This window comes from Eurosta solidaginis, chromosome 4, assembly GCF_040869045.1.
Source record: "Eurosta solidaginis isolate ZX-2024a chromosome 4, ASM4086904v1, whole genome shotgun sequence".
Classification (NCBI taxonomy): Eukaryota; Metazoa; Arthropoda; class Insecta; order Diptera; family Tephritidae; genus Eurosta; species Eurosta solidaginis.
In genome coordinates this window covers 260,529,535-260,557,161 of record NC_090322.1, presented here as the reverse complement: position 1 = coordinate 260,557,161, position 27,627 = coordinate 260,529,535, and the positions used below count along the sequence as shown (strand labels likewise).

Genomic DNA, 27,627 nt, shown 5'->3' with positions numbered 1-27,627 from the left:
AATGTCATTGAATCCGTACCAGCTCGCTTTATTTCCACTAAAATAATTCTGCAAATCCGGGCAAACTTTTCAAAAGAGGCTTTAACCTACACGGGAGAGCGTAAACTTGTGAAACAGCAAGTACCTCGCGACCTTCAAATGAGGGACATAAACCTGCGCATCAGACAGCTTGTGAATAAACACAAGGCGGAAAAATGCGAGGAACATCTAAAGAACTGTAACTTCTCTGCCGGTGTTAGTAAGCTATGGTCAACCGTTAAGTCTCTCTCAAATCCGACTAGGCATAATTACAAAATAGACATCGCCTTCGGCGATAAAGAGCTATTGGCCGAAAATAAGTAATGCATTCATCGCTTGACAAATCCAGTCGGCAGGCCAACAAGGCGCACATAAGGATAAACACAGCACGTCTCCTATTACCACGGACACGCAATGCTAATACTTAAAAACCTTGACAATGGGGTATTGGGTTACCTGCACTTGACGCGAAAATTCCGCCACTAAAGCCTGCGATATTAGCTAGCCAAGGAGAACCATATCGCCAATATTTCTCCTGGGCCCAGTATCCAACCAGTATGCACCTCAAACCTGCTACTTTCCTATCACCCGCATGCCTTTCGAAATTACTTAGCACCGCTAACGCGTTATATGCCATTAGCGCTAGAGTTGATAAAAGCGCTAGGGTTGGTACAAGCTTTTGACACAGGCAATAACCGCAAACTAGTTAAGTGGTCGGCAGTCGTCGTTTCAATTCAGGAACGCAACATCTAAACCAAAAAGAGTTGAACAAGGGCTACCTCAAGGTAGTGTGTTATCCCCAGTTTTGTCTAATTTTTGTATGTCGAACCTCCCTTCCACACCACAAGGAGTTATCATTGTCTCCCACGTTTTTTCGCATCTCGTAACTTTACACTATCACTGAAAAATATTGAAAATATTGGACATGGAATGTAACCGCAGTTGCACTTAAATGCTGGTAGCACTTGCGGAACTGTCATGGGATGTCTTCCTATGTCGCCGAAACATCATCTACACAGAGGTGCTGGTGTACTCCCCATAAAGTAGATAAACAAAATGCTGAACAGTTTCTGTTAAATACTCAGAAACGTAGTCATCCTAACATACAACTGTTTGATGAGGTCCTACCTCCTAGGTTCATTAGGGGATATTACCACAAGCACTACAAAAATAGCTGGCAATCAAGACTTCAGCAATTTGAACCAGATAATGAGAGGAAATGGCATCAAAAAGTTTCATAAATTTTGTTTTATTTTTATAAAAGCGGTATTCATGTATGAATTCTCGTCCTTTTGGGGGGGGAAATATCCCCTATTTCAATGGGCGAAGAACTGCTACAAGAAGAAGAAGAAAACTCGGGACGAACCACACCAATGAAATCCATTTCAGCATAAACCCGTTTAGACCGACAAATACCATGCTAAAAATTTACCAGAAAATTTATCTAGGAAATTAAAACTCAGTATTAACAAGTAAGGAAGGCTAAGTTCGGGTGTAACCGAACATTACATACTCAGTTGAGAGCTATGGAGACAAAATAAGGGAAAATCACCATGTTGTAAAAGGAACCTAGGGTAATCCTGGAATGTGTTTGTATGACATTGGTATCATATGGAAGGTGTTAAAGAGTATTTTAAGAGGGAGTGGGCCATAGTTCTATAGATGGACGCCATTTAGGGATATCGCCATAAAGGTGTACCAGGGGTGACTCTAGAATGCGTTTGTACAATATGGGTATCAAATGAAAGGTATTAATGAGCGTTTTAAAAGGGAGTTGTGGTAGTTGTATATGTGAACGCGTTTTCCAGATATCGACGAAAATGTGGACCAGGGTGACCCAGAACATCATCTGTTGGATACCGCTAATTTATTTATATATGTAATACCACGATGGCGGCCACCGTGGTGTGATGGTAGCGTGCTCCGCCTACCACACCGTATGCCCTGGGTTCGCACCCCGGACAAACCAACATCAAAATTTTAGAAATAAGGTTTTTAAATTAGAAGAAAATTTTTCTAAGCGGGGTCGCCCTTCGGCAGTGTTTGGCAAGCGCTCCGGGTGTATTTCTGCCATGAAAAGCTCTCAGTGAAAACTCATCTGCCTTGCAGATGCCGTTCGGAGTCGGCATAAAACATGTAGGTCCTGTCCGGCCAATTTGTAGGGAAAATCAATAGGAGCACGACGCAAATTGGAAGAGAAGCTCGGTCTTAGATCTCTTCGGAGGTTATCGCGCCTTACATTTATTTATTTATTTAATACCACGAACAGTATTCCTGCCATGATTCCAAGGGCTTTTGATTTCGCCCTGCAGAACTTTTTCATTTTCTTCTACTTAATATGGTAGGAGTCACACCCATTTTACAAATTTTTTTTCTAAAGTTATATTTTGCGTCAATAAACCAATCCAATTACCATGCTTCATCCCTTTTTTCGTATTTGGTATATAATTATGGCATTTTTTTTTTCATTTTTCGTAATTTTCGAAATGGAAAAAGTGGGCGTGGTCATAGTCGGATTTCGGCCATTTTTTACACCAACACAAAGTGAGTTCAGATAAGTACGTGAACTGAGTTTAGTAAAGATATATCGATTTTTGCTCAAGTTATCGTGTTAACGGCCGAGCGGAAGGACAGACGGTCGACTGTGTATAAAAACTGGGCGTAGCTTCGACCGATTTCGCCCATTTTCGCAGAAAACAATTATCCTCATAGAGTCTATGTCCCTATCAAATTTCACAAGGATTGGTAAATTTTTGTTCGACTTATGGCATTAAAAGTATTCTAGACGAATTAAATGAAAAAGGGCGGAGTTACTCCCATTTGGAAATTTTCTATTGTCTTTGTATTTTGTTGCACCATATCATTACTGGAGTTGAATGTTAATATAATTACTTATATACTGAAAATATATTAAATGTTTTGTTAAAATTTGACTTAAAAAAATTTTTTTTTTTTAAGTGGGAGTGGTCGTTCTCCGATTTTACTAATTTTTATTAAACATACATATAGTAATAGGAGTAACGTTCCTGCCGAATTTCATCATGATATCTTCAACGACTGCCAAATTACAGCTTGCAAAACTTTTAAATTACCTTCTTTTGAAAGTGGGCGTTGCCACGCCCATTGTCCAAAATTTTACTAATTTTATATTCTGCATCATAGGTTCAACTCACCTACCATGTTTCATCGCTTTATCCGTCTTTGGTAATGAATTATCGCACTTTATGTGTTTTCCGAAATTTTCAATATCGAAAAAGTGGGCGTGGTTATATTCCGATTTCGTTCATTTTAAATAGCGATCTGAGATGAGTGCCCAGGAACCTACATACCAAAATTCATCAAGATACTTCAAAATTTAATCAAGTTATCGTGTTAACGGACGGACGGACGGACCGACATGGCTCAATCAAATTTTTTTCCGATACTGATGATTTTGATATATGGAAGTCTACATCTATCTCGATTCTTTTATACCTGTACAACCAACCGTTATCCAATCAAAGTTATTATATTCTGTGAGCTCTGCTCAACTGAGTATAAAAAACATCCTATTTGTGAATGCTTGCATTTCTACCTCTACCTCTACCTCACCTTTACCTCTACGTCTACCTCATCTACCTCACTTCATCTACTTCAACCTCTACTTCGATCTCTACCTCCACCCCTACCTCTACCTCTACCTTTGCGCTTGCTCCATCCCAAGAATCGGCACACGCCTGGTAGATAATTACATCAAAAATTAAATTCGCTGTGGAACGTACTATTTCAGCACGGAAAATACCGTGTGTTCGGCAATATTTGTCTGTCTAAGTTAGTGGCCTTAATAAGGACTATTTGCTTGTCAGAACTTACTTTTTTTAAGGGGAATCCGATTAATATAAAAAATCTGACATACGTAATACATATGTATAAATATTCCGACTAGCAATGTTAAATTTTTCGATACAATTTAACCAGAAACGGGAATAACAGTAAAAAAGCATGCAATGCGCCTAATTGTATGCAACAAACTTTGTTTTTGTAGCTTTGAACAAAAAACTTTATTTTTAATACAAACTCACATATGCATAGCTATGTATATATGTATATCGGCTTCCAAGATTTGCTATTTATTCCAAGCTCCACTAAAAATGACATAATAATAATACTAATATAATTATACAATCAATACCACTTTAAGAACCCTGTATAAATGAAAATTAGGAGTAAGCGCACACGAATTATGAGGTAAAATGGAGTTAGCACGTGGATTGCCGCTGCAAGCGAATGTGGGTGGAAATGAAGGGCGGTTAAAGGAGGGCATACACCGATGAGTTAAGAAATTTACTCTCTGCCTTATTATTTCGTATTTACTCTATCTCACTCTCACCTACACAAGCATAGATACATGCACAGATGGGCTTGTGTGCTTGCGGCAGTGATTATTATTCGGTGGCAGCATTGAATGTTTGTTGTAGCTGCTGTAGACTCTTTGTTTGTTGTTAAATGCTCATGCTCATGCTCATATTGTTGTTATTGTTGCCATATCGAGTAGTGGTAGTGTTTGGTAACGCCCCTTTAAATACAGTTATTTCATTGGGCCGCGACCACAAATTTATTTCTATTTCTATTTTCTTGTCTTATTTATTTATTTAAATTTTTTTTGTGTATTTTTTTGTTTTTGCTTGTTATTTCATCTTTGTTTTCAATGCTGCATACACAATTAAGCTGAAAGTGTTTTTTTGTTATTATTTAAATTTTGTTATTTTATACAATAGTTTTTTGCTTTTTTAGTTATAAAATATATACGTAGATACATATGTACATATGTGTTGTGAAGTTTCGTTGAGATAGGAGTTGGAGTGTCTCTTACAATGGCACATAGAAATTGTGACGTTGTGACGTTTTTGGTGGCGCGTGAAGGTTTGGGAAATTGTTGAGGAGAAATAAATTCATTTTTACAAAGGTACATATGTATGTATGTAAAGGAGTGTTTCTGTTTTTTTTTATCTGTTTTTTTGTAAAAATAATATAAGAAGGACGATTTTAGCTCTATGCCTAAAATTGTAATAATAAATGTAGGTAAAACTTGTGATTTTGAACTTTATTTACTAAGATTTGGTAAAAGAAGGTAGATACATACATACATGCGAACATAAGAACGTTTCAAAATGTTTCATAATTTCTCGCACATAAGCTCATAAGTTTTGATTACCATTTTACAAAGTTTTTTCAAAAGTTATATTTTGCGTCAAAAAACCATAGAATTATGGCATTTGTTTCATTTTTCGAAATTTTCGATATCGAAAAAGTGGGCGTGGTCATAGTCGCATTTCTACCATTTTTATTACCAAGATAAAGTGAGTTCAGATAAGTACGTGAACTGAGTTTAGTAAAGATATATCGATTTTTGCTCAAGTTATCGTGTTAAAGGCCGAACGGGAGGACAGACGGTCGACTGAGTATAAAAACTGGGCGTGGCTTCAACCGATTTCGCCCTTTTTCACAGAAAACAGTTATCGTCCTAGAATTTAAGCCGCTACCAAATATCACAAGGATTGGTAAATTTTTGTTCGACTTATGGCGTTAAAAGTATTCTAGACGAATTAAATGTAAAAGGGCGGAGCCACGCCCATTTTGAAATTTTCTTTTGTTTTTGTATTTTGTTGCACCATATCATTACTAGAGATGAATCTTGACATACTTTACTCATATACTGTAAAGATATTCAATACCAAGTTTCATCGCTTTATCCGTCTTTGGTAATGATTTATCGCACTTTTTCGGTTTTTCGAAATTTTCGATATCGAAAAAGTGGGCGTGGTTATAGTCCGATTTCGTTCATTTTAAATAGCGATCTGAGATGAGTGCCCAGGAACCAACATACCAAATTTCATTAAGATACCTCGAAATTTACTCAAGTTATCGTCTTTACGGATAGACGGACGGACGGACGTGGCTAAATGAATTTCTTTTTCCGCCCAGATCATTTTGATATATAGAAGTCTATATCTATCTCGATTAGTTTAAGCCTTTACGACGTACCGTTATGCGAACAAAGTTAATATACTCTGTGAGCTCTGCTCAGCTGAGTATAAAAATTGTATTTACGGAAAAAGCATTTTTCAGAATTTGTAATATATAAAAATATGTAAAAATTGAAGGATGCCAACAATTTTAAAATCCCTTATAACTCTTTTTATTTTTGAAATAAAAAGAACAAGGGAAATTTCATTGAATTTTTCTTTTCAGGAAATTCGTCAGAAAACCAAAAAATTTGGGGGAAGCACCCTTCCTCTTCAACTATGGAAATTTTGAAAGCAGGAAAAACTCTAAATCCACTGAACTTAAACCGGTCTCTAGGCCTATAAATCTAGTTTAAGCCTTGTGGGTGAAGTGAAAACTGTCAAACTCCCTAGAAAGTCGTTATAGGTTTACGTCTATCTACCCTGGACCAAGAATTTTTGGAAAAAAGCGTTATATTAGAAATTTTTGAAAAATGTTAGAGGTAATTTATATGATTTTATGACGACTCTAAACTAGACCATCCCTAAATTTAAAGCTTATGTTGACAAGGTCTCGGAAATTTTTTTTCAAATTTTATTTATTCCTTGCAAGAAAATTGCTATGCTATCTTTTCTAATGCCCTTTTGAACACTGCAGTCGTATTCACATAGTTGCTTATTATAGTTTGGTGAACCGAGAAGCATACCTTAAGGAGCTACATCTGGTTTAGCAGACAAATCTGTATGAAAAAGACTTCAGAGTTCAAGGTGACATTGAAAGGAAATATAGTTTTTCAAGGTAAAAATAATGGCATATGAATTTTGAAAATCTGTCGCAAAATAGTCGAATTACAGTAAAATAAAAAAAGTCGGATGAAAATATGTAACAAAAACTTTCCTTGGCCCAGGGCCGGATTAACCCTCAACGTGGCCCTAGGAAACCATCAATTTGGGGGCCCTTTTTCACGTCCGTTCCCTTCTTTTTTCGATTAAAAAATACAGCCCTATATCTTTCATACAAATTTTATTGTCAAAATGTAATAATATCAATAAAATTACTATCTACAATTTAAACATGTCGTTTTCTACATTTGTTTTCGGCAAATTCATCAATATCGATTTTGTTCAATAAATCTGACTGAAAGCAAAGTATACCTAACACCTCGAGTCGCTCTTTTCGCGTTGTAGCTCTTTGAGCAGCTTTGATTATTTTTAATTGCGAGAAGGATCGCTCGGCAGAACAATTTGTGATCATTAATGTTAAAAAAATCCGAAGAGCTATTTCTGTGCTAGGAAATACATCGGCTAATTGATCTTCCATTAGAATCTTATACAAATGACTATGAGTTTTTTGTGCATCAGTGTATCTGGAGTTCACGTAACTTTAGAATTGTTTCGTTTCAATAAAAAATTCTTCCAAATGTCTAGAATAAAAACGAACTAAGTTATTTGTAGCTTCGTGGAGGTCTCCATAACTTAGAGAAAAGTTGATGAGAAACTTCATTATACACTTCCGCACGCTGTTTGATTTCACTGCGAAGATTGTCGATAATTTCGAGGAAACCTTTTGTCCTAAAGTCATCGCGAGGCAAAAATTATACTTCTGGACTTCTGGAGCATTTCCGTCATTGGTTGGTTTTTTTTTACGTCGAGTACCCTTTACGATTTCTGTATAACCTACACGAGGTAATAATTGTTTTGTTTTTTCCTCGAAATCATTGAACTTTTCACGGAATGAAACTAAACTCTCTTCTAACAATTCGTATAAAACACCACACATTTGCAAATCTGATTTTTCACTTTGCAATGACTTACTCACTGAACGCATAGCAGTCAAAATAGAGTTCCATAAAATCAACATGAAACCAATTTCGAATTTTTGCATTTTATTCGCGATACACGTCGCCTCATAACGAGTATCAGTATTTTGTGATTCATCATCAGCAATGATTTATAGAGCGTCTAATATGATATCAAATGAATCGTAAACTGCATGCGTCGCATTCGAATGTGCTTCCCAGCGTGTAGTTGACAATATCTTCAAAGTTTTCTAATTGTTTATTTTATTTTTTAATACGCTCCAACGATAGGTGGATGCGGAAAAAATTTATATAATGTCTGCATAATGCCGAAAAAATTTACTGCATAAAAACAGCACTTCACTGCATGCTCTCCAACAAAATTAAGGGAATGCGCGGAACAGGGAACATAGCAGGGATGCACCTCAACGTTAAGCTAATCGTTTATCAAAAAATTTCCACCGTTTCCGTTGAAACACTTTTACACACAATATTATCGATAAAGAAATTATCAAGATAAATTGTATCTCGTTTTTAACGGAAACGAAAAGCTTTCGTTAACGTTAAAAACGTTAACAAAAACGTGATATTTCATGTTTGAATTGTGCTGGCAATGCTATAGCCATGGTGAAGCCGTAAGGTGGTAACAGCGAGCGGACATACACACAAACTCCATGTATTTTGTTTGTGTAATTCGTTGGTGGTAATGTCAAAAATACTCTGAGATAAGTTCGTACTGTCAAAATTCATGAGAAAAGTTGCAATCAGCTTGGCTAATGCTTTCACCTTAATGACTCCGCCATCAATCAGTTTTGCCAGCATAGTTTGAAATTAATAATCAACATAAACGATTTGATTTCGTTTTGATATGGCAGAAAACGAAGAAAATCATTTCGTTAATTTGACGTTCTTAACGTTAATTATCGTAACGAATTGATATCGGTTCGTTGGTTAAGCATGCCTGGAACATAGATCGCATTCTCATTCAAACTCAATGTGGGAAATGTTTAATGCGTTGTCATATTATTGTCCTCTACAATTTTGAATATCTAAACCACAGTCTGCAGTAAGAAACTTTAAAGTTTGTTTCGCTAGACTTTCACCAGTATACCCTTCCAACTGAAGAAAAGTTATAAACCTTTTTTATTATTCAATATACTCTCCTTTGTGTTTTATTTATTTGAGTAAAATTTATTTTCAGTTCTGATTATATTTTTCTTTCACTCTCTAGAATTTTATGTTTGTAAGAAAATTTTAGAAGTCTTCTTAATTTTTCGGGGGCCCCTTAAATCGGCGGCCTCAGGGAATTGCCTATTCTGTCTACCTGTTAATCCGGCCCTGCCTTGGCCCCCGCAACATAAGCATCAAATATAAAGGCAATACTCGTATATTTGCAAAAGTTTTTCGATCTAGTCTACTGTACAGCAGACTGGGTCGAGAAAAGTTGTAAAGTCCGTTCCCTAAACTAGAAGCTTATGTTGAGAGGCTCTCAGAAATATTTTTTTTGATCCTTGCAAATACAGCGGAACTCGTTCTTTCATAACAGCTTGGTAAACTTAATAATTACTTTTAATGTCCTTTTGAGTTCTGTAAACATTTTGTTAGAATATTCTCTTCTCCTCTCTGTTGGTTATGCCACTGAACAGAACAGTACTATTCCTTAGAGCGCGTCACAGTTGAATATGATCTCTATGGATTCCTAGAACGTTGTCAGAAATCTCTATTACACAACTTTCCTATCCCATGCTTTATTTTCCCAAAAAAAAAAAAAAAACTAACAAATTCATTATCAAGCGCAAACTGTCCAAACCAAATGCTCTTTTCCCAACTCTATGCTCTTTAAACGTTAAATTTGCATCTCTTTTTGGGAACAAGTTCATTCATCAGGTTTTGCATTGAGCTCACTGTAACATCTCATCGGCAACTAAAATCCTTCCCTACCCGGTGTTGCCAGGAGAGCCCCAAATAACGGCTCTCTGGTAAGACAGCGTAAACTTATCAAGTGTTTCATGTAACCCTGAGTAAAATTTCATTTTTGCCAAAAATCTCTTCCTGTCATACATTTCCAGTTCCCCCAAATTTAGCTTCCATAAAGTTCAAGACCTTGTAGAACTTAAAACGTTGACGATAATGTGCCAGAAGCAAAATAAAGCACAGTCCAAAATGTTATTTGTTCATTGCATTTCAAAATTATTCTAACAATGCGGTTGAATTTTGCCAAGCGTGGCGCTAGACTTTCCCTTCATATATTATAGTATTTCCAAGAAAAGCATTCTAAGGCATTTGTAATGGCCTTGGATGGCTCCTTTTAGTGCGGTCTAGGTGCGGCCCTTCACAATTTGGTTGTGCTTTCGACTGAAGGCACTGTCCAATTTTTCGAAAACTGACCCCCGTCAGAAAAGTTTTGGTCGGCCTTTGACAGTATACCAGTGCTCGGTTATTATAAAGCCCTATTAGCAAAATATTAACGTTACTATATTTCATGGCGAGATTGTAAGGAGAGAAATATATAGAATTTCGATTTGGAAACTTTAACTATAAAGAGTAACTTTGTAGGTTCAAGCGTTCTTTCACTCTGCAGTGAATGTACTGTTCTAACGTCCCAAAATAAAAAAACTTGATTTAGAAAGTCCGGCATACCGCCTGTGCCAAATTTTTCATCCAATCAACGTTTTTAAGTACCTCGCTAGTATTTGAAGAAATGTAGTGTGATAAAATTATGTGATGGATACAATTTTGTAATTTTTTAGGATTGCATTTTTTTCCATAAATGTCTGTTTTGGCCGACTGGTAGAGGCCGGAACTTATTAGTCTGGGAATCAGAGTATGTAAAAGATTCAATTTTTTTTTAAGGGTGACGTACATATGTATAACTATATATGACACGGTCTATGAAAAGGTGGCTTATGACCAAAAAAAAAAAACAAAAACAGTTGTTAACAGCTGTTTCTCGCAATTTCTTTTTTGAGTCATAAGCCACCTTTTCATAGACCGGGTCACATGTATTGGTGGGACAGGATTATCAATTTTTAATTATTTTATTTATACAGATTTTGCTGTACGGGTGGTACGGGCAACATACGGAATAAACTACAGAGGTAGGTCCTCTAGAGTTATACTTGATAGGCATATCTAAACAAGTCAAGGATTATGTACAGACTTACTAAAATTATCTTTTTTAGAAGGGATTTGAAAGACTTAACCTTTAAGTAAAACTTGAAAATTTACTGAAAGTAAAAAATCCTTCTAGGTACAACGCAGCTGCCAAGTATGAACAACAAAATTCATTTGTTGCTTTTACCTGTGTGTGTTACAATTTTTTATAATCATGCCAAATTGATTTGACACACTGCCTGCCACAAATATGTAACAAAACAAAAAGCACAGGTAGTAGGGCATACTACCGTTAATAATGCCTACATAGATTGGCAACAAAATATGAACGTACGCGTACGCACTGATAAAGATTAGCGCGTTCATATTTATGCCCTGCAGGCAAGAAAGAGACATACACCAAACATGTTGTAGCAGCCACGAGCAATAAATTATTACTTTACAAATTTGGGTTTTGTGTGTGCTACTTGACGCATTGTGCTGCTTAACTAACGCCTCGGCTTAAAGAGCATTTGATTACGTTTGTATGTAGTGTGGATTATGCTGTAGATAAGTAGGTGTGAAGGTATGTTTGTAGATATGCACGTATATATGTATGTATGTGTGGCAAATCCTGCCATTATGCTATTACTATCCCTATACAACATGCCACATAACAGCGCTATTGCTATCTCGCTTGCATGGTGTTTCTATGTGGAAGCAAGAAACACACACACATTCATATTTTACACGCATACATGCAGAGTATTTGATAAAATGCGCGTAACGCATTTAAACTTTTAACACTCTTTACCGCACCGTCTAACAAACAACACAACAACGCACAACATAGCGTACCACACCTTGAACTATTGACTTCAACAGACTCATACTGCAAGAAACAACCACCAAAAAAATATTTTCAGATTCATATATACATACATATGTACATACACATCAATATGTATGTAGCTTACTGTATGCGCAGTCTGGGAACAACCACCACCAATTCATTGCACTGATACACAAAAAAAACAACAACAACAACAAACAAACATACATACAAACATTTGTATGAGCAGCATAAATATTCCCCTGCACACACACCGCACCGCATATGATGTATTTTTGTTATTGGTTTGGGTTGGCTGGTTTTTAATATATTGCCTTGACTCGTCTTTGGATTTTTTCGTACGATGTTCGCTCGTTGGTGCTTGGCACTGTTTGGACTCTCTCGCTGCGTTTTGGAATTCAGTCGGCAACGATAATTACCGGTGGTTGTATCTACACATCATAGCAGCAGCAGCACTAGTGCTCAATGCAAGAAACAGGCCCAAAATAATACATACTCGCGTACCAAATAGCCTAGCAATTATTTCAGTGAACGCGTTTTGTGGCGTAATTTACGGAACACCGTCATCGTGATCGTCATCATTATTTTGTTCGCGCGTCCATAGTAGCCCTAGTGGTGGTGTGTTCCTACGCCTCATCAGCCTCGTCCGTGCAACTATCGTCATCATCTTTCTGTATCATAGTAGTTTAGGCACCATATTTCGTCTTGTGTGTAAGTGGAATTAAAAGGCACACACAAAATTTGCAATAATTGTGAGAAGAGCCAAAGTATAACAGTTAATAAAATAAAAAAAAAAAAACAAATTGTGCACAAAATTTTGAGCATTTCATTTTGACTGGGTAATTTTGTGTGTCCAGCGGCAGTAACCACAATAACAATTTCAAACACACCAGCAAGCTTGTAATTATCAAAAATATTATGTTGTTTAGTGCTTGAGCTTAAATTTTGTAGTGCAAACGATTTAATTTGAAGCAGTGGAAAAAAATTTACGAACAACAAACAAACAAATGCGAAAAGTGTGTATTTTTTTATAATAAAAAAAGAAGAATCAGTTGAAGAAAGAATGCAAGTAAAAAACATTTGCACAACACAAACAAAGTGTTTTAAAAAGTGAAAAGAAAAAGAAAACTGGCACAAAGCAGAAGGCGGTATAAAGGAGCAGATTGCTTTTGCCCGCAAGTGCAGCCTTAATAAAACAACAACAACAATACGCGTAATTACAGAGTGCACCCACGACGATTACGACGGCAATGACGACGACGTCGACGGTGATGAAAAGCTATAATCATAGGGCGATGTTAACAAGTGCAAAGTGTGCCATATAATGAAGTAGAAAGCGTAGCAGAAAAAATAGAATAAAAAAAGAAATTAAATAAATTAAATTAAAAAAGCAAAGTAAAGTTGAAAAAAAAAAAGCGCGACATGGACAAATAACATTAAATAAAAACAAAAAGGGACATTTCCACAGAGGGTGAATAGTAATAAATAACTCGAAGAAAAGACTACTGAAAGACTGCAATGTTAATTGCGTACGGCAAAGTTAACAACGCGCTATAAACAAAACTATACAAAAAAACAAGAAAAAACTGCATGGCGTAAAAAACGTGAGAGTACAAGTAATGTTATTAAATTAAAATTATTAGATGGACTAACGCAAAAAAAAAGCAAACTTACCCTTCAATGCAGTGCTATTAAATCATTGAACCAAAGAGCGTTAAGTACACATGTAAAGTAAAATACGAATAAATTACAACAACAACTGTTAATAACAAGCCATGCATGAATATTTAGCTTAAAGGATTGCTATTTAATAAAAATAAACTTAAAAATTCTTCCCTTCCCTTCTCTGAATTCCATTATCAAAAAATGATTGACGCTGCTTGCAATTATCTCAATCCATATGCGACGGCTTCGTTGGCTGCAGCCGCTGCAAGCATGCCGTCCATTGGCAGCAGCCATCATCAACATCCTCATCATCATCATCACCAATTGCATCATGCGCAACAACAACAACAACATCAACAACAGCACCAGCAACAGCAACAAACTGGCGCAATAACTACATTATCAAGCGCCGCCGCCGCTGCTGCCACGCTAACACCAACGGCAGCCACACATTTTTCCGCTTTGACATCCTCACTTAATTCAATGCAAACATCAGGTCAAATTAGTAATAATAACAGTAACAGCAGTCACAACAACAACAACAACAACAGCAGCAACAATACACATCATAATGGTAGCAGCTATGCCAGCAGTGCACACTCCACGTTGTCTTTATATGCACAAAAATCTCAAACAACAACCAGAGCACCTCCAACATCATCGTCTGTGGCATGTAGCGCATTTGCTATGAAAATGGAAATGCAATATCCGCCACAATCATCCTCCACCGGCTCTGTTTCGCCTATTTCAAGTCAACATTCGGGTCCATCATCGGCGTCTGTGTCACCTACCAGCATATTTCCATCACCCGCCCAATCATTTGCATCGATTTCCTCAAGTCCGCCTGCATCGGCCACCTCATCGTCGGTGTCACCACTTTCCGGCTCATCAGCAGCTGCTGCTGCTGCCGCAGCCGCTCAGTCGGTAGCGGCACAAGCTAGTGCTGCAGCTGCAGCAGCAGCTGCTGCATCTACAACGGATTTGGGCGCGGCAGCAGCAGCGAGCGCTGCATATTCATGGAATACCTATTCGGCTGCAGCCGCATTGCCATCACGGTAAGTTTGTAAATTGCTTGTTGCTGCAAGTTTTTGATTAGATTCAGGATAAGGGCGGTGGTCGTGCTTGCGATTATTGTAGGTAGAGTTGGCAAATTCAGTTATGTTTGCGATCTGTGACTAGTTAATAACCGCAGTCACAGCTCTCATCACTTTAAAACAATTAGGAGTGACTGACAAGAAACAATCACAAATAATTTTATCACTTTTTGTGTTTTGTAAGTTTTATTAGATTGTAGGGTCGTGATTGCAACGGCCCTGCAAAAATCTTTGGATCATGTGGTCCACTTGTGACATACTGGAGTACTCCATGGATTACTCTGATGTAAAGCTGAGCTGGAGTATATGGTCCAGTCCTAGGATATCGCAATGTTAATTGGACCATATTTTTTGTATGAATTGTGGTCAATTTCGTTTCGTTTTCCAAAACGGGTGAAGGCTGTATAATCTTGGCAACTGTCTCAGTAAAGCAAATATCTCCGCTTATCAAGGGCACAGCTAGAATTTTTGTTTAATGTTAGACTAAACTAGCTGAGGAATCGTAGAAGGCAGTAGCAAACTTTGGAGATTTCACCTAGTCTTTGTTGATCGGGGTCAATTTAGAAAATTAGGCTATTAAAATTTACCCACGCTCTTGGCAAACTCGAGCGGGATTTTTTGTCATGGAAAATAGTTATGACAATATGAAACTTGCTACACACGCAGCAGTAGATAGCAAGGATTTATCAATTCGAGGGCGCTTGCAAAGGCGGATATAAAATAATTTGCTGCGACATCTATATGTAGTGCTACTTAATAGCGGCAAAAATCACATCGCCATTGGTTCATATTAAAAGACACCTAATTGTTCTTGTGAACAGAGCTATTATTGGCTATCTGATTACCATTATTTGTAAGCGTCATTTTGAAGAATACGCAGTCACCGCTATTTCCTCATTTCGGCCGCTGTTATTTACTGTGATCTTTGAGACGCTGTGACAAAATCATACGTACATGAATTAATCCATACGACATTAGGCAGATAGGACGATACTTATTGTTCTCAAATCGAAGAATTTCAGCAGACGACTGGCTGAAGCGGAAGCGCCTTCAAGACGAGTAAGGGAAGGTCTCTTTAAGCACTGTGATCAGATTCGGCACCATCTAACTCAATCGTTCGATCCAAATGAACATGTGCTGTGGGTTTGTTAATGCCAATTTTGATGAGAGTGACTTTTAACGGTATGCGGATGCCACACTCACTCAGTCACCTCGGCTGCTTCCTTTTTGTCGCTGCGATGTAACGTGATATTTCAGTCGATAATACAAATCACAGTTACAAGAATATTTACCAACTCCAATTTGCAAGCTCGTTTAAGTTTTTACATTTACACACACACGTTTACATATCTTTATATCTACATAATTGTCACATACTCTCATTTCCGTCATTTTAATTGTACAATTTTCCCCATTTTCCGCTTTTTCTCTCGTTGCAGCACACAATTTCCATATGCACAATATGCTTCAGATTATTACAGCAATATGGGCATGCCAGCATCTGCGGCCGGCGCATGGTTCTCACATCAGGATCGCCTCTATCAACCATGGTCGAGTCAAGCATATCCAAGTTTTAATTTCGATGACATTGCCTTCCAAACGCAATTACAGCGCCGCTCTGTGCGTTGTACCTGCCCTAATTGCACCAACGAAATGTCCGGCCTACCTCCCATAGTTGGGCCAGATGAACGTGGACGCAAGCAACATATTTGTCATATACCCGGCTGTGAACGTCTCTATGGCAAAGCATCACATTTGAAGACGCATTTGCGTTGGCACACAGGCGAGCGCCCATTCTTGTGCTTGACATGCGGCAAACGTTTCTCACGTTCCGATGAATTGCAGCGTCATGGGCGTACGCATACCAATTATCGTCCATATGCCTGCCCGATTTGTTCGAAAAAGTTTTCACGCAGCGATCATTTGAGTAAACACAAGAAGACGCATTTTAAGGATAAAAAGAGTAAGAAGACGCTGACAGCTGATGCCAAACAGCAGTCGGCTGCCACAGTCAAGCAGGAGAAAACACAAGAAGTGCAGCAGGAAAAATCTGCGGCAGTGAGCGTTGGAGGTGTTAATAGCGGCGCGAAGTCTACATCGGTGCAATCGAATTCGCCGGTGACGACAAATGTTACTACCTCTAATAGCAATAGCAACAATACAGTTACGGTAGCAAAACCAAATGCGCTTTTTGCAACAGGTGCACCACGTCTCACCGCTCCCACATCGAGTGCACTCCAATTGCAATTGAAGACCGAACAGCCAGATATGGCAAGTGGCTATAATGCCTATTCGAATTTGTACCATCAGAGCTCATCGCTTTTCCATCATGCGCATCCACTCGCTAATGCTGCAGTTTATTCCAGTGGCTTGCAACAACAGCAACAACAACAGCTAGCGCAAACCACTTCCTCTGTACCCTCCGTTTCACCTTTGTCCAGCAGCGCGCGCTTTGATATGTGGAATAGTCATGCTAGCCATCAACAGCAGCATCAGCAGCAGCAACAACAACAACAACAGCAATTAAGTCGCAGTGCCATATTACAACAACAGTCAATGCAGGGAAGCAATACCAGCAACAATAATAATAATAACAACACCAATAATGATACTACCTCATCAACCACAACACCCAACCTCCAGCAACAACAACAGCATACGCAACGCCACCAACAACAGCAACAACAACAGCAGGTGAGTAACCCGCATTATGCAGCACTTGCTTTACAAAGTGAATCACAGTTGGCCGCCGAATTTGGCCTACACATTGGCTCACCAGCTGTTTCCAACAGTTCCAACTCACCGGTGAATCATCCCTTACAGCACTCCGCAACGTCAAACAGTACCACGACATATCCAGGTTTATTGCATATGAAATCTGAATATACCGGCTATCCTGAATTTAGTGCTAGCTCTAGTTATGCGAGCACCGGCGCATTTTCCCACCATGCGCACAATCCTTGGGCCACTGCAGCCGCATATCAACACTCGCATGCTACTGCTTGAGCGGAAGCATAAAATGGGTCACATTTGAGTGTAAGGCTCCGATTAGATTTTCACTTGCGTTGTGCTTATGAAAATCAGTTAAAAATATAAATTGTGCTGGTTTTTTTTCGAAAGCGGCAAACGTCTACTTTTTTCTTATAAAAGTTTCTTAATTTGCCCTAAAAAGTATTTTTCCAAAAGTGAACTTATGCTATTTTCAAGACACACGTGTATATTTGTTACATTGGGGCTTTGTTGTTTAACTTTAATTTTCTATAAAATTTAATAATTATTAAATTGAAATTATTTTGACAAAATCTATGTTTAAGTTCAGTGATTTATTTACTTAAATTGACCTCCTTTTGAATTTTTGGGAAAATCAAAAGTTTTGTGTTTCGCCCTTGGATTTGTGCTTATTGTAAATATAAATGTATACATATGTATGTACCTATATTAGTGAATTAGAGAAATAATAAAATATTAACCTTGTTATGTTCTTTTAACATGTTTTTTAGATGGTAACTAAAAATATCTAATATTAATGAAATAAAATAAATTACCTGCATTCAAAATATTTGCAAATTTTTATTACTGATGATTTGGCGATAGACGTTTAGACGGTTAAGCGCCAATTAAGTAAGTAAAATTTAGCGATAGTTGTATAGCCAGCCCTGAAAATGTGAAACAGTTCCAGAAAGGCCAATTTTTTTCAAATTTATTTGCCTCTTAATTGTGGACATAACGGTTAAAGCCAGCAGTTGCATTACCACGACACCTAGCTCTGAGACGCCTGCGAAGTTTCAAAACTAGCAGCAAAATGAAACTTTTTCAGATAGACTGAGCATAACAGAGGCCGAGGAAAATAAAATGAAACAAGCATTTCATACTTATTATTAAGAATTCATGGGCTAACACCGGCTTATAATAATTGAATATTCAATTATTATGTTTTTCTAAGACAGGCAAATAAATAGAGTCAGAATGTCACAATTGTGTTGTTAGTGTAGAAATGAGATAAATTGAATTAGCAAGGAAACAAATACAAGCAGGATAGCATAGTGTTTAAGGCAACTGGAGCTTCATCGTGTGATTCGCGGTTCGAATCTCGGTGAAACTTTTGATAACATTACGAAATTGCCTGATGAAGAATTCGTGGCGGTTTTCGAAATGGTACCATCGCAATATGCCAATACATTTTTCTTTCTTTCTTTGGAGGTTTCTCTTAGAAAAACATAATAATTGAATATTCAATTATTATAAGCCGGTGTTAAGCTCATGAATTCTTAATAATAAGTATAAATTGAACACACAATTAAAAAAAAAAAAATTAACAAGAATTTCATGGTCAAACTGCTGAGCTGCGTTGATAATCGCAGTCAGCACCTCTTTATAGGGCAAGAGGCCATACTGAAAATGTGAAAAAGTTTGTCAAACCTTTCCTGACAAAATTAGCATCTCTTTTCTTTAAATTTGTCCATGCCTGCTCTTGTACTATAAGCAGTAACCTGGGTCGAAAGTTAACCGAAATCGCGCCATCGATTTTTCGATAGGATTTGGGCTCAGGAAAAAAATCTATCGAAAAATCGATGGCGCGATATCGGTTAATAAATTGACCCAGTCTAATAAGCAGCGTTGTCATTTTAGCTTTTTTCAAGCTAGACTTCGCTTTTTTTCTCCATTTAGCTTGAAAAGTTGCGATTTAGCTTTAAGCTCTTTTTCAGTTTTTTTTAGAAATTTTTTTGCTCTTTCTGACTTTTTTCGAAATTTACGAAAATCTAGATAAACAGTTTTATGTAGATTCAATTTTAAGAATACTGAATGAATTTGGGCTAGATTTAAAAAATTTGAGGGGCTAAAGAACAGATGATGTTGACATTATGGTAGGCAGAAATGGAGGCGTAGTAACTTTATTAAGGCAAAAACAACCTAATATCATTTTCGTTCCGTGTGTTTGCCACTCGATTCTCTGACTGTTTCATCTGCTTCGAAACCGCGTCCGACCAAAATTGAATATTTGATTTCAGAAACACTTAACTGGGTTTCTAAGTCCACATGTAGACAAAAGAGCTATGCAATGATTCATATATGCTGAGTAAAACGAAGGACTCAACCCGTTGCAAATCGCATCCACACGAATGGGATAACTCCTTTTTTTCTGTACTTATGTCAACAGGCATAATATTTATTTGAAAGATACCGTTGTGTGTACGGCTTACAGCTCATATAATGTAAAACTTACGTAAGGAATTATTATAAGCCATAAGGTAGAATATAACAGCTTTATTATAAGGCTTATGTACCAACAAAAATAAGGTTTACTTACATAAGGCCTTAACAAAAGAAATTACTTGCTGTATAAGATGCTTTTATATAAGGCTTATGTATAATATAGCCCACCCAAAATCATGCTTACATAAGCTGTTACGAGGTTCAATAAGGATTGGTGTACCATAGTATTACCTTATTATAAGTTATAATATTGCTTGGACTTATAATAAGACACCATTTGATTTCAAATTCCTTTATTCATATTCAAAATAACCTATTTCAAAACTTTATTTAACCGGGTTTCACTCATCGGCACTGGTACGGCCAGCCCAGAAAGTGTCATGAAAATATTCCTTCCAAAAATTCTTTTGCCAGATATCGTTGGAGTCGGTGTAAAACACATACCAAAAATTTGAAAAAGAGGTTCTCAGACAGTGTGGAATGTAGAGTTTACATTTTTCATGGGTTATTTAAAAGGACAAAAAGTAGATTTCCTTATTGATAATAGTTTTATCGGCGTTCATATTTTGCAAATAAAAAACCATTTACGAACAACATATTACGAAAATTTATTGACTATAGTAGAGTTTTATATATCATGTATCCCCTTTAAATTAAAACACAGATAACATCTGCTAACTATGTTTTTATTTTTTATGAAATTGGAATAAAAATTAGTTAAAACTTTTTATTTCCTTATGTCTTTTATGAAAAAATTAATAAAACGCATAGAAAGTTGCCTTAAACTTTTAGCTTTTTTTCTCAAAAAAATTTATTTAGTCTTTTTTAGCTTTTTATTTTTGCCAATCTAGCCGATTTTCTGAAAAAGTTCTGGCAACACTGACTATAAGATTCAAAGATAATACTGAAATTTTTTTAGTTGCAAAATGGCGTTTTCCAAATAACATATGTTTCATTAGAATACCTTATTGCATGATCCTAGCGTCTCCAGAAAATATTACTTAGTATGTGATAAAAGACTGTCGAGTGTTAATTGTGAACAGGGATTAATTTTACTACCTCTATATTAGGTCTGTTTCATGCTTACACGCAAATTTCACTACAAAATTGGGAAATCTTGCAATCGATTTCTGAGTAACTTTTCGTGTAGCTACAGTCTTGAAACTTGAAGCATAATTGACAACCCGGTAACGAGAGTCTTGGGATTTATGAAATCGTCCGAATTCGGAAGTTTTGCTTACAACTTCAAGGACCTCAAATTTGAACATAATTTAGGGCCCTATTAGGTTGTAATATTTAAGACAAAACTTTTTTATAGATGGGGCAAGAATTGAGTTACTTATAAAATCCATTAAGAGCATGTGGACATTTTTGATCGATTTTTAAGTAACTTTTCATCAACCTAGATTTTTACTACCTATACAGAGTGCAGGACAGAGGCGTAGTGAGGTTTTCTTTCGTCTGGGGCAGAATATTTTTTCTATAAAATTTAATATGATTTAAACTAACTCCGTTCCAAAATATAACGAAAAATATCAGAACTTACAAAGACAATCATCTATATTGGATCATACGGGAATGACAATGTAAAAGCGGTTGAGCTAGCTAAAAAGGGCGCACATTAGACTAGATTATAATTAGGCAAGAATTGCACATACTTCACCAAACTGGAAATACGTGGAGGCAAGCGGAAGGCATTACGACTTTGGACCAATGTTTACATTTGCTACTCCAGAGCAGCAGGAACAACGGAACATATGATCTGCTAATGCTCCATCTCTGAAAAATAGTGGAGCATAGAGCGAATACAGAGCTTTGTCTTTTCTCTTGTTTTTTTTATTCGAGCTGATGTGGCGTTGTGATGTTGTTATTTTTGTATTCGTGGTTTTATTTATCGGTCTCTAAGTTGTTGTTATAGCTTCTTATTTTCATTGTTGTTGTTATTGCATCGAGACACTAACCTCTTCTTTCTGCTATTTTCCCCGCTCTGAAACACGAAGTAGCTCGTAGCAGAGCATAAGAAATGCTATCCGTTTTTTATGCTACGGCTCTTTTATATGATCTGTTCATGTTCCGAGCCGGAGCAATAGAAAAAAAACTCCGGAGTTTAGAGCATTTGCAATCACTACATTAGACTAACAAAAAATGTTCTCATCACTAAACAGAGAGAACCGTAAGTTCATTATGCGTATTCAGATTGGAAACTGTCTTTCAGATTAGGACTCATTGGGTTTAGCAGATGTAAGAAGTGCTGATTGCAGGAGGAAACGACCGAAAACGCGCTGTGCTCATGTCCTGGTCTCGCCAGGCTAAGATTTCAGCTATTAGTAAAACACATATCAAAAGAAGAAGCACAAAGTAGCATAGGTCCTAGAAAGCGTCTAGTATTTGTTAAGTGGACGCAGTTATTTTTTAACATAGGTCCGGCTTTTTGATTAGGGTTTCCGTCGAGTCTATTTGAGGTCCCCGCGAACCGGCCAGTTCAACGCTACCTAATTTGAAGAGGGTGGCCCCATACCTAGGTGGAAAACAATTTAAGTTCTCTTGGTGTTACCAATTGGCGTCAGCTAGTTTAATGGAGAAGCGACAAGGAGGCACGAATCTTTGACATATTTTATCAAATCACTGCCTATGAATGTTTATATATTTTTTTATCTAACTGTTTTTTAAGGTATTGACCATCGATTGATTAGGCATGCTTGATGTTAATGCGGACGTTAAATTAAAATATGCATAAGTAAATGAAAACAAGTAAAGGTGTCTAAGTTCGGGTGTAACCGAACATTATATACTAAGCGATTGTACATTTCATTTAAGATAAATTGCTTTTCAACATAACACGTGGCACCGCCCGTTCAAATGTCTCCACATTTCCTTTTACAATAAAACTTGATAAGTGAAATATCATTGACTGAAAACTATTTTTTGCTAAGTTATAACTTATTTTTCTAGTCTACAACCCTTTTAAACTTGTTTTAAATCTAAGTTGCCGTGGTCTTTAACCAATCCCGTCCATTTTTACTAGAAATATTTTCTGCCATAAGGAAAATATGTGTACACAATTTCATTACGATCCGTTAATTTTTCTTCGAGTTATGGCTCCCGAAACATAGAAAATTGCTTAGTCGTAAAAGGGGCGGAGCCACGCCCATTTTTTTAAATTTGAAGTTTTTCCTATCTATTGTTATACATTAGACTGGGTCGAAAAAAAAGTTGCCAATGTCCGCCCCTAAATTTGAAGAGTATGTTGAGAGGGTTTCGGAAAAATTTTTAAAATTTTTTTTTGATCCTTCGAAATACAGCCAACAGTTTTTTCGTTGTAACTTGGTTATTTGACGTCCGATTTTTAAAATTGAAATGTCATTATTTTGGCCTTAAAAAGCTTCACATTTCCGTTTAATGTCCTTTTAAGCTATGAAGTCGTTTTCCCATGATTAGGTCAGCTAACAAAATTTTACACCCCCTAATGTTTGTTTTTTTTCCTTGCCAAACGAAAGTACTTAAAAATTCAAGAAAATGTTGCTTTGAAACCATATTACTAAAATAATAAACAAAGAAGTTATTTTCAATATTTATTGCAACTGTTATTTTACCTGATTCTTATTCAGACCAATTCTAAATATTTATTTCATCATTTATTTATTAGTTATTAGTTTTAATACATTAGCCCACCAAGATTAAAATCCTTTATTGCGCAATACAAACATAAAACTTATGTATATGAAAATACTTATATAAAAATTAAAAATATAAGATACAAAAATTTATAAAAACCGTGTTATGCAGTTTGATCACTAAAATAGTCAAATATAAGATTTTTAAAATTATTTTCTCTCATTGAGTTCCTTAAAGACTGTGGAATGGAGTTCCATAGCATAACGCCGTTAACAAAGAAAAGCCTGGAAGAGGTTAAATAATTAAACTTTGGAAGAATAAAATTAGAGGAGCGTGTGCTTTTGGAAAACGTAAGCTTATCGTACAAATAACCCGGCTTTTTGTAAACTAGCAATTTAAACATAAAAATGCAATTACACGCTTTGATAAAATTTATTAGGTCACATCCAAGAATTGAGTTTCTCAACGTAGATAAGTGAGAAAATTTCTTTAAACCGTGTACATATCTAGTAGCGTGGTTGAAAGCAACACTGAGTTTATGAAGGGAGACAGCATCTAAATTGCTATAAACGACCTCAAAGTAGGTTATGTAAGGTACAATAAGACACAGAATAAGCTTTTTCTTTGTATCAGAAGGTACGAAAGTTGATGACACCCTAAGGCACCGCAATGTATAATAGATTTTACCCACAAATTAATTGACGTGGTCTTCGCAGGACAACTTAGAGTTGATTACAAAGCCTAGATTTCGTACTTTATCGACTAACTGAATTCTTGCAGATCCGATATAAAGGTGTGGGATATCAGAAAACTGGATCTTATCCTTATAGATTGGAAGAACATATGATTTTCGAGCATTAAGGCACAGAAGGTTTGACCTAGACCACTCCATAATCGAGCGTAAGTCCGCATTCAGCTTATCTGTAAGATCCTGAACCAGGCTGATATGGCTTGAAATGTATAATTGCACATCATCCGCATAAGCATGCCGTCGAGCAAAAGAGCAGACATTAAAAATGTCATTTATAAAGATACTGAAAAGAAGGGGACCCAAGACAGAGCCCTGTGGTACTCCAGACCTGGTAAACCCAGCTGTAGAGAAACTATTCCCGACTTTAACCTTTTGAGTTCGGTTGCTAAGATAGCTCTTTACCAGCTTAACTGCGTTTTCATCAAAACCGAAACATTTATATAGCTTATCACAGAGAAGGATATGGTTGACAGAGTCAAGTGCCTTGGAGAAATCCAAAAGACACAGAAGCGTCAAGTGACCCTGGTCAAACTCCTGACGGATGTCATCGACAACTTTCGTGACAGCAGTCGAGCAAGAGTGAGCTTCTCTAAAACACGATTGAAATGGACTGAGGAGATTATTTTTCTCAATAAAAGCTATAATTTGATTCGCCATAAGTATCTCAGCTACTTTAGACAGGCCAGTCAGAATAATTATGGGTCTGAATTCACAGGGCTCAGAAGCCCCAGGTTTCTTTGGGAGCGGGATAACATGCAGCAGGGAAAGTCGAAGTAGTGAAACATTGGTTTATGAGGTGAGTGATGCAGCGTAAGATATTAGGTAGGATAAATTTAATAAATTTAAGTGGAATACCATCAGAACCTATTGCGTTTGATTTGATACCATAAACACATTTAGCTACTTCGGGTTCCCCAACCGACACGAATTGAAACTTAGGTAAAGATGATAATATGGACAAGGAATCTAAAGGTAGAGGACAATGGGTAGCAGAGGAGCTGGATGAAACAAAAAAAGAATTGAGAAGGTTAGGCTCTAGAGAACAAGAGGCTTCCGAGGATGGCCGTACGCCTAACCGCTTTAAATTAGACCATCACTGTTTGGGAGGCAAATCAGTGTTAAGTTTGCCACAACAAAATTTCTTTTTAGCCAGTAGAACAGAGGTTGAAGCTTTGTTCCGAGCCTGCTTATAGGCGATTTTTTTATTCCCGCGGAAAAATTACTCAAATTCTTTTCTCTTAGGGAGAAGAATAATTGGGGAATGGGAATTTCGAATTTTCGAAGTCAGCTGTTTTGTCAATTGAAATTTCGTTGCGCATTCTCATTTTGTTTAAAAAATTTAAAAGTTTAATTATTGTTGCGAATTTGTTTGAAATTAAGAAATAAAATATAAACAATGCACATTATTGCATTTCATGTGATATTCACTGAAATGAGTAATGAATTGGTGCCACAGCAACATCAACAGAGAAACATAAGAAGAAGAAGGCGGCAGGATAATACAAATCCGCCGGAGTTGACTGCTTTCATTCTGCAAAGCAATTTTCTGGCGTCCAAGCCGAGTTGAGTTCGCCTTTCGCCATATGCCAAAATCTATTTAAGTCTTCTTAAAAAATCTTTGCGCAATTTCTGGATGGTTGCATCAAATATACGAAGAGCTCTTCCGTTGCTTATGATATACTTTTCGACTTAAAATAAAGAATATTGTGGTTGTTGTTGTTGTATTAACAGTGAGAATATTGTGGTAGAATGTAAATTCATATTTTAGCACAAATTTGTACAAATGAGTGTTCTTTCCTTAAAGAACCAATGTACTTTAACTATTTTGGTGCATTCCCTTTAATTTAACTAGTGAAAAAAACTCCTTTGAAAAGGCAGAGAAATCTCCCTCTCCTTCACATTCATAATACCTACTTTTCTCCCATAACCGGTTTCCGCTTTTTCGAACATTGTTCGGAATAGGAGGAAAGGGAGAAGTGAAAAAAACTCACAAGGAATTTTTATTTAGAATACGAGGAATGGGAGAAGGGAAAAAACTCGCACGGAATTTCGTATAGAATTGGGCTGGTTATAGTTAGACCTGAAACTCATGATATTTTTTGAGGAAAAATTGCAGGGTTTGCATTGAAAAGTTAATAAAGATATGTCAAATATCATGAATAGGGGAAGTGAAAGTAAATAAGTGAGTCAAAACTGTTGTTTCGTATTTATAATAATAACGCTATGCCACTAAATTTTTTTTTTCTGTGTATTGGACAAACCTCACTTTTTTGTAGAGACTGAGGCTTAAGTAAACAAAGTACTAGCTCCGTTTTTCGAACTTAGCCTCCAAAAAATAGATATCGGCTTACGAAGTTCAAAGTTCGGAAGTCTACATTTCGAAATTTTATTTTTTTGTTAACTTGTTCAGCAAATTGAAAAAGTAAAGGTGAAAAGTCAAAAGTCAGAGTCTGACTTTTCACCTCGTTATACTAAATTTCTCAAAAAAAGAATTCAGCCTTTCAAATAAGGGAAAAGAGGGGACCACGCCCACATTTTTACTTTTTCAATTTGTTGAACTCGTTAACAAAAAAGATAAAATTCTGAAATATAGAATTTCGAACTTCGTAAGCCGATATCTATTTTTTGGAGGCCAAGTTCGAAAAACGGAGCTAATACTTTGTTTACTTAAGCCTCAATCTCTACAAAAAAGTGGGGTTTGTCCAATACACAGAAAAAAAAAATTTAGTGGCATAGCGTTATTATTATAAATACGAACAACAGTTTTGACTCACTTATTTACTTTCACTTCCCCTATTCATGATATTTGACATATCTTTATTAACTTTTCATTGCAAACCCTGCAATTTTTCCTCCAAAAATATCATGAGTTTCAGGTCTAAGTATAATAAGAATCAGGTAAAATAACAGTTGCAATAAATATTGAAAGTGCTATAACTTCTTTGTTTATTATTTTAGTAATATGGTTTCAAAGCAACATTTTCTTGAATTTTTAAGTACTTTCGTTTGGTAAGGAAAAAAACAAACATTAGGGGGTGTAAAATTTTGTTAGCTGACCTAATCATGGGAAAACGACTTCATAGCTTAAAAGGACATTAATGTGAAGCTTCTCAAGGCCAAAATAATGACATATCCATTTTAAAAATCGGACGTCAAATAACAAAGTTACAACGAAAAAACCTTTTCGGCTGTATTTCGAAGGATAAAAAAAAAATTAAAAAAAATTAAAAAAAATTTCCGAAACCCTCTCAACATAATCTTCAAATTTAAGGGCGGACATTAGCAAATCTTTTTTTTTGTATGGGGACCAACCCAGTCTATTATACATCCACTTGGGAAATGAAATACCATTGTTATAAAGCTCTTTTTTGCAAAGATATAGCTTATTTTATTCGTCCACGACCATTTTAAAAATCTTTTATATAAAAGTGGGCGTGGTCCTTAACCGATTTGGTTAATTTTTCTTTAAGGCATTCCCTATAGAAAAGCAACCTCTCTGCCGAATTTTGTTACGATAGGTTTAACAGTTTTTGATTTATGA

The 27,627-nt window shown here is 36.5% G+C and overlaps 1 protein-coding gene across 1 annotated transcript; it reads left to right on the top strand.

Annotated features, from left to right (window-relative positions):
• The first annotated feature begins 12,119 nt into the window (after positions 1-12,119).
• Positions 12,120-18,045, top strand: btd (buttonhead). Its single transcript, XM_067785848.1, has 2 exons — positions 12,120-14,467; positions 15,946-18,045. The coding sequence occupies exons 1-2, from the start codon at positions 13,614-13,616 to the stop codon at positions 17,510-17,512; spliced, it is 2,421 nt and encodes an 806-aa protein (XP_067641949.1). The 5' UTR covers positions 12,120-13,613; the 3' UTR covers positions 17,513-18,045.
• Positions 18,046-27,627: the final 9,582 nt, after the last annotated feature.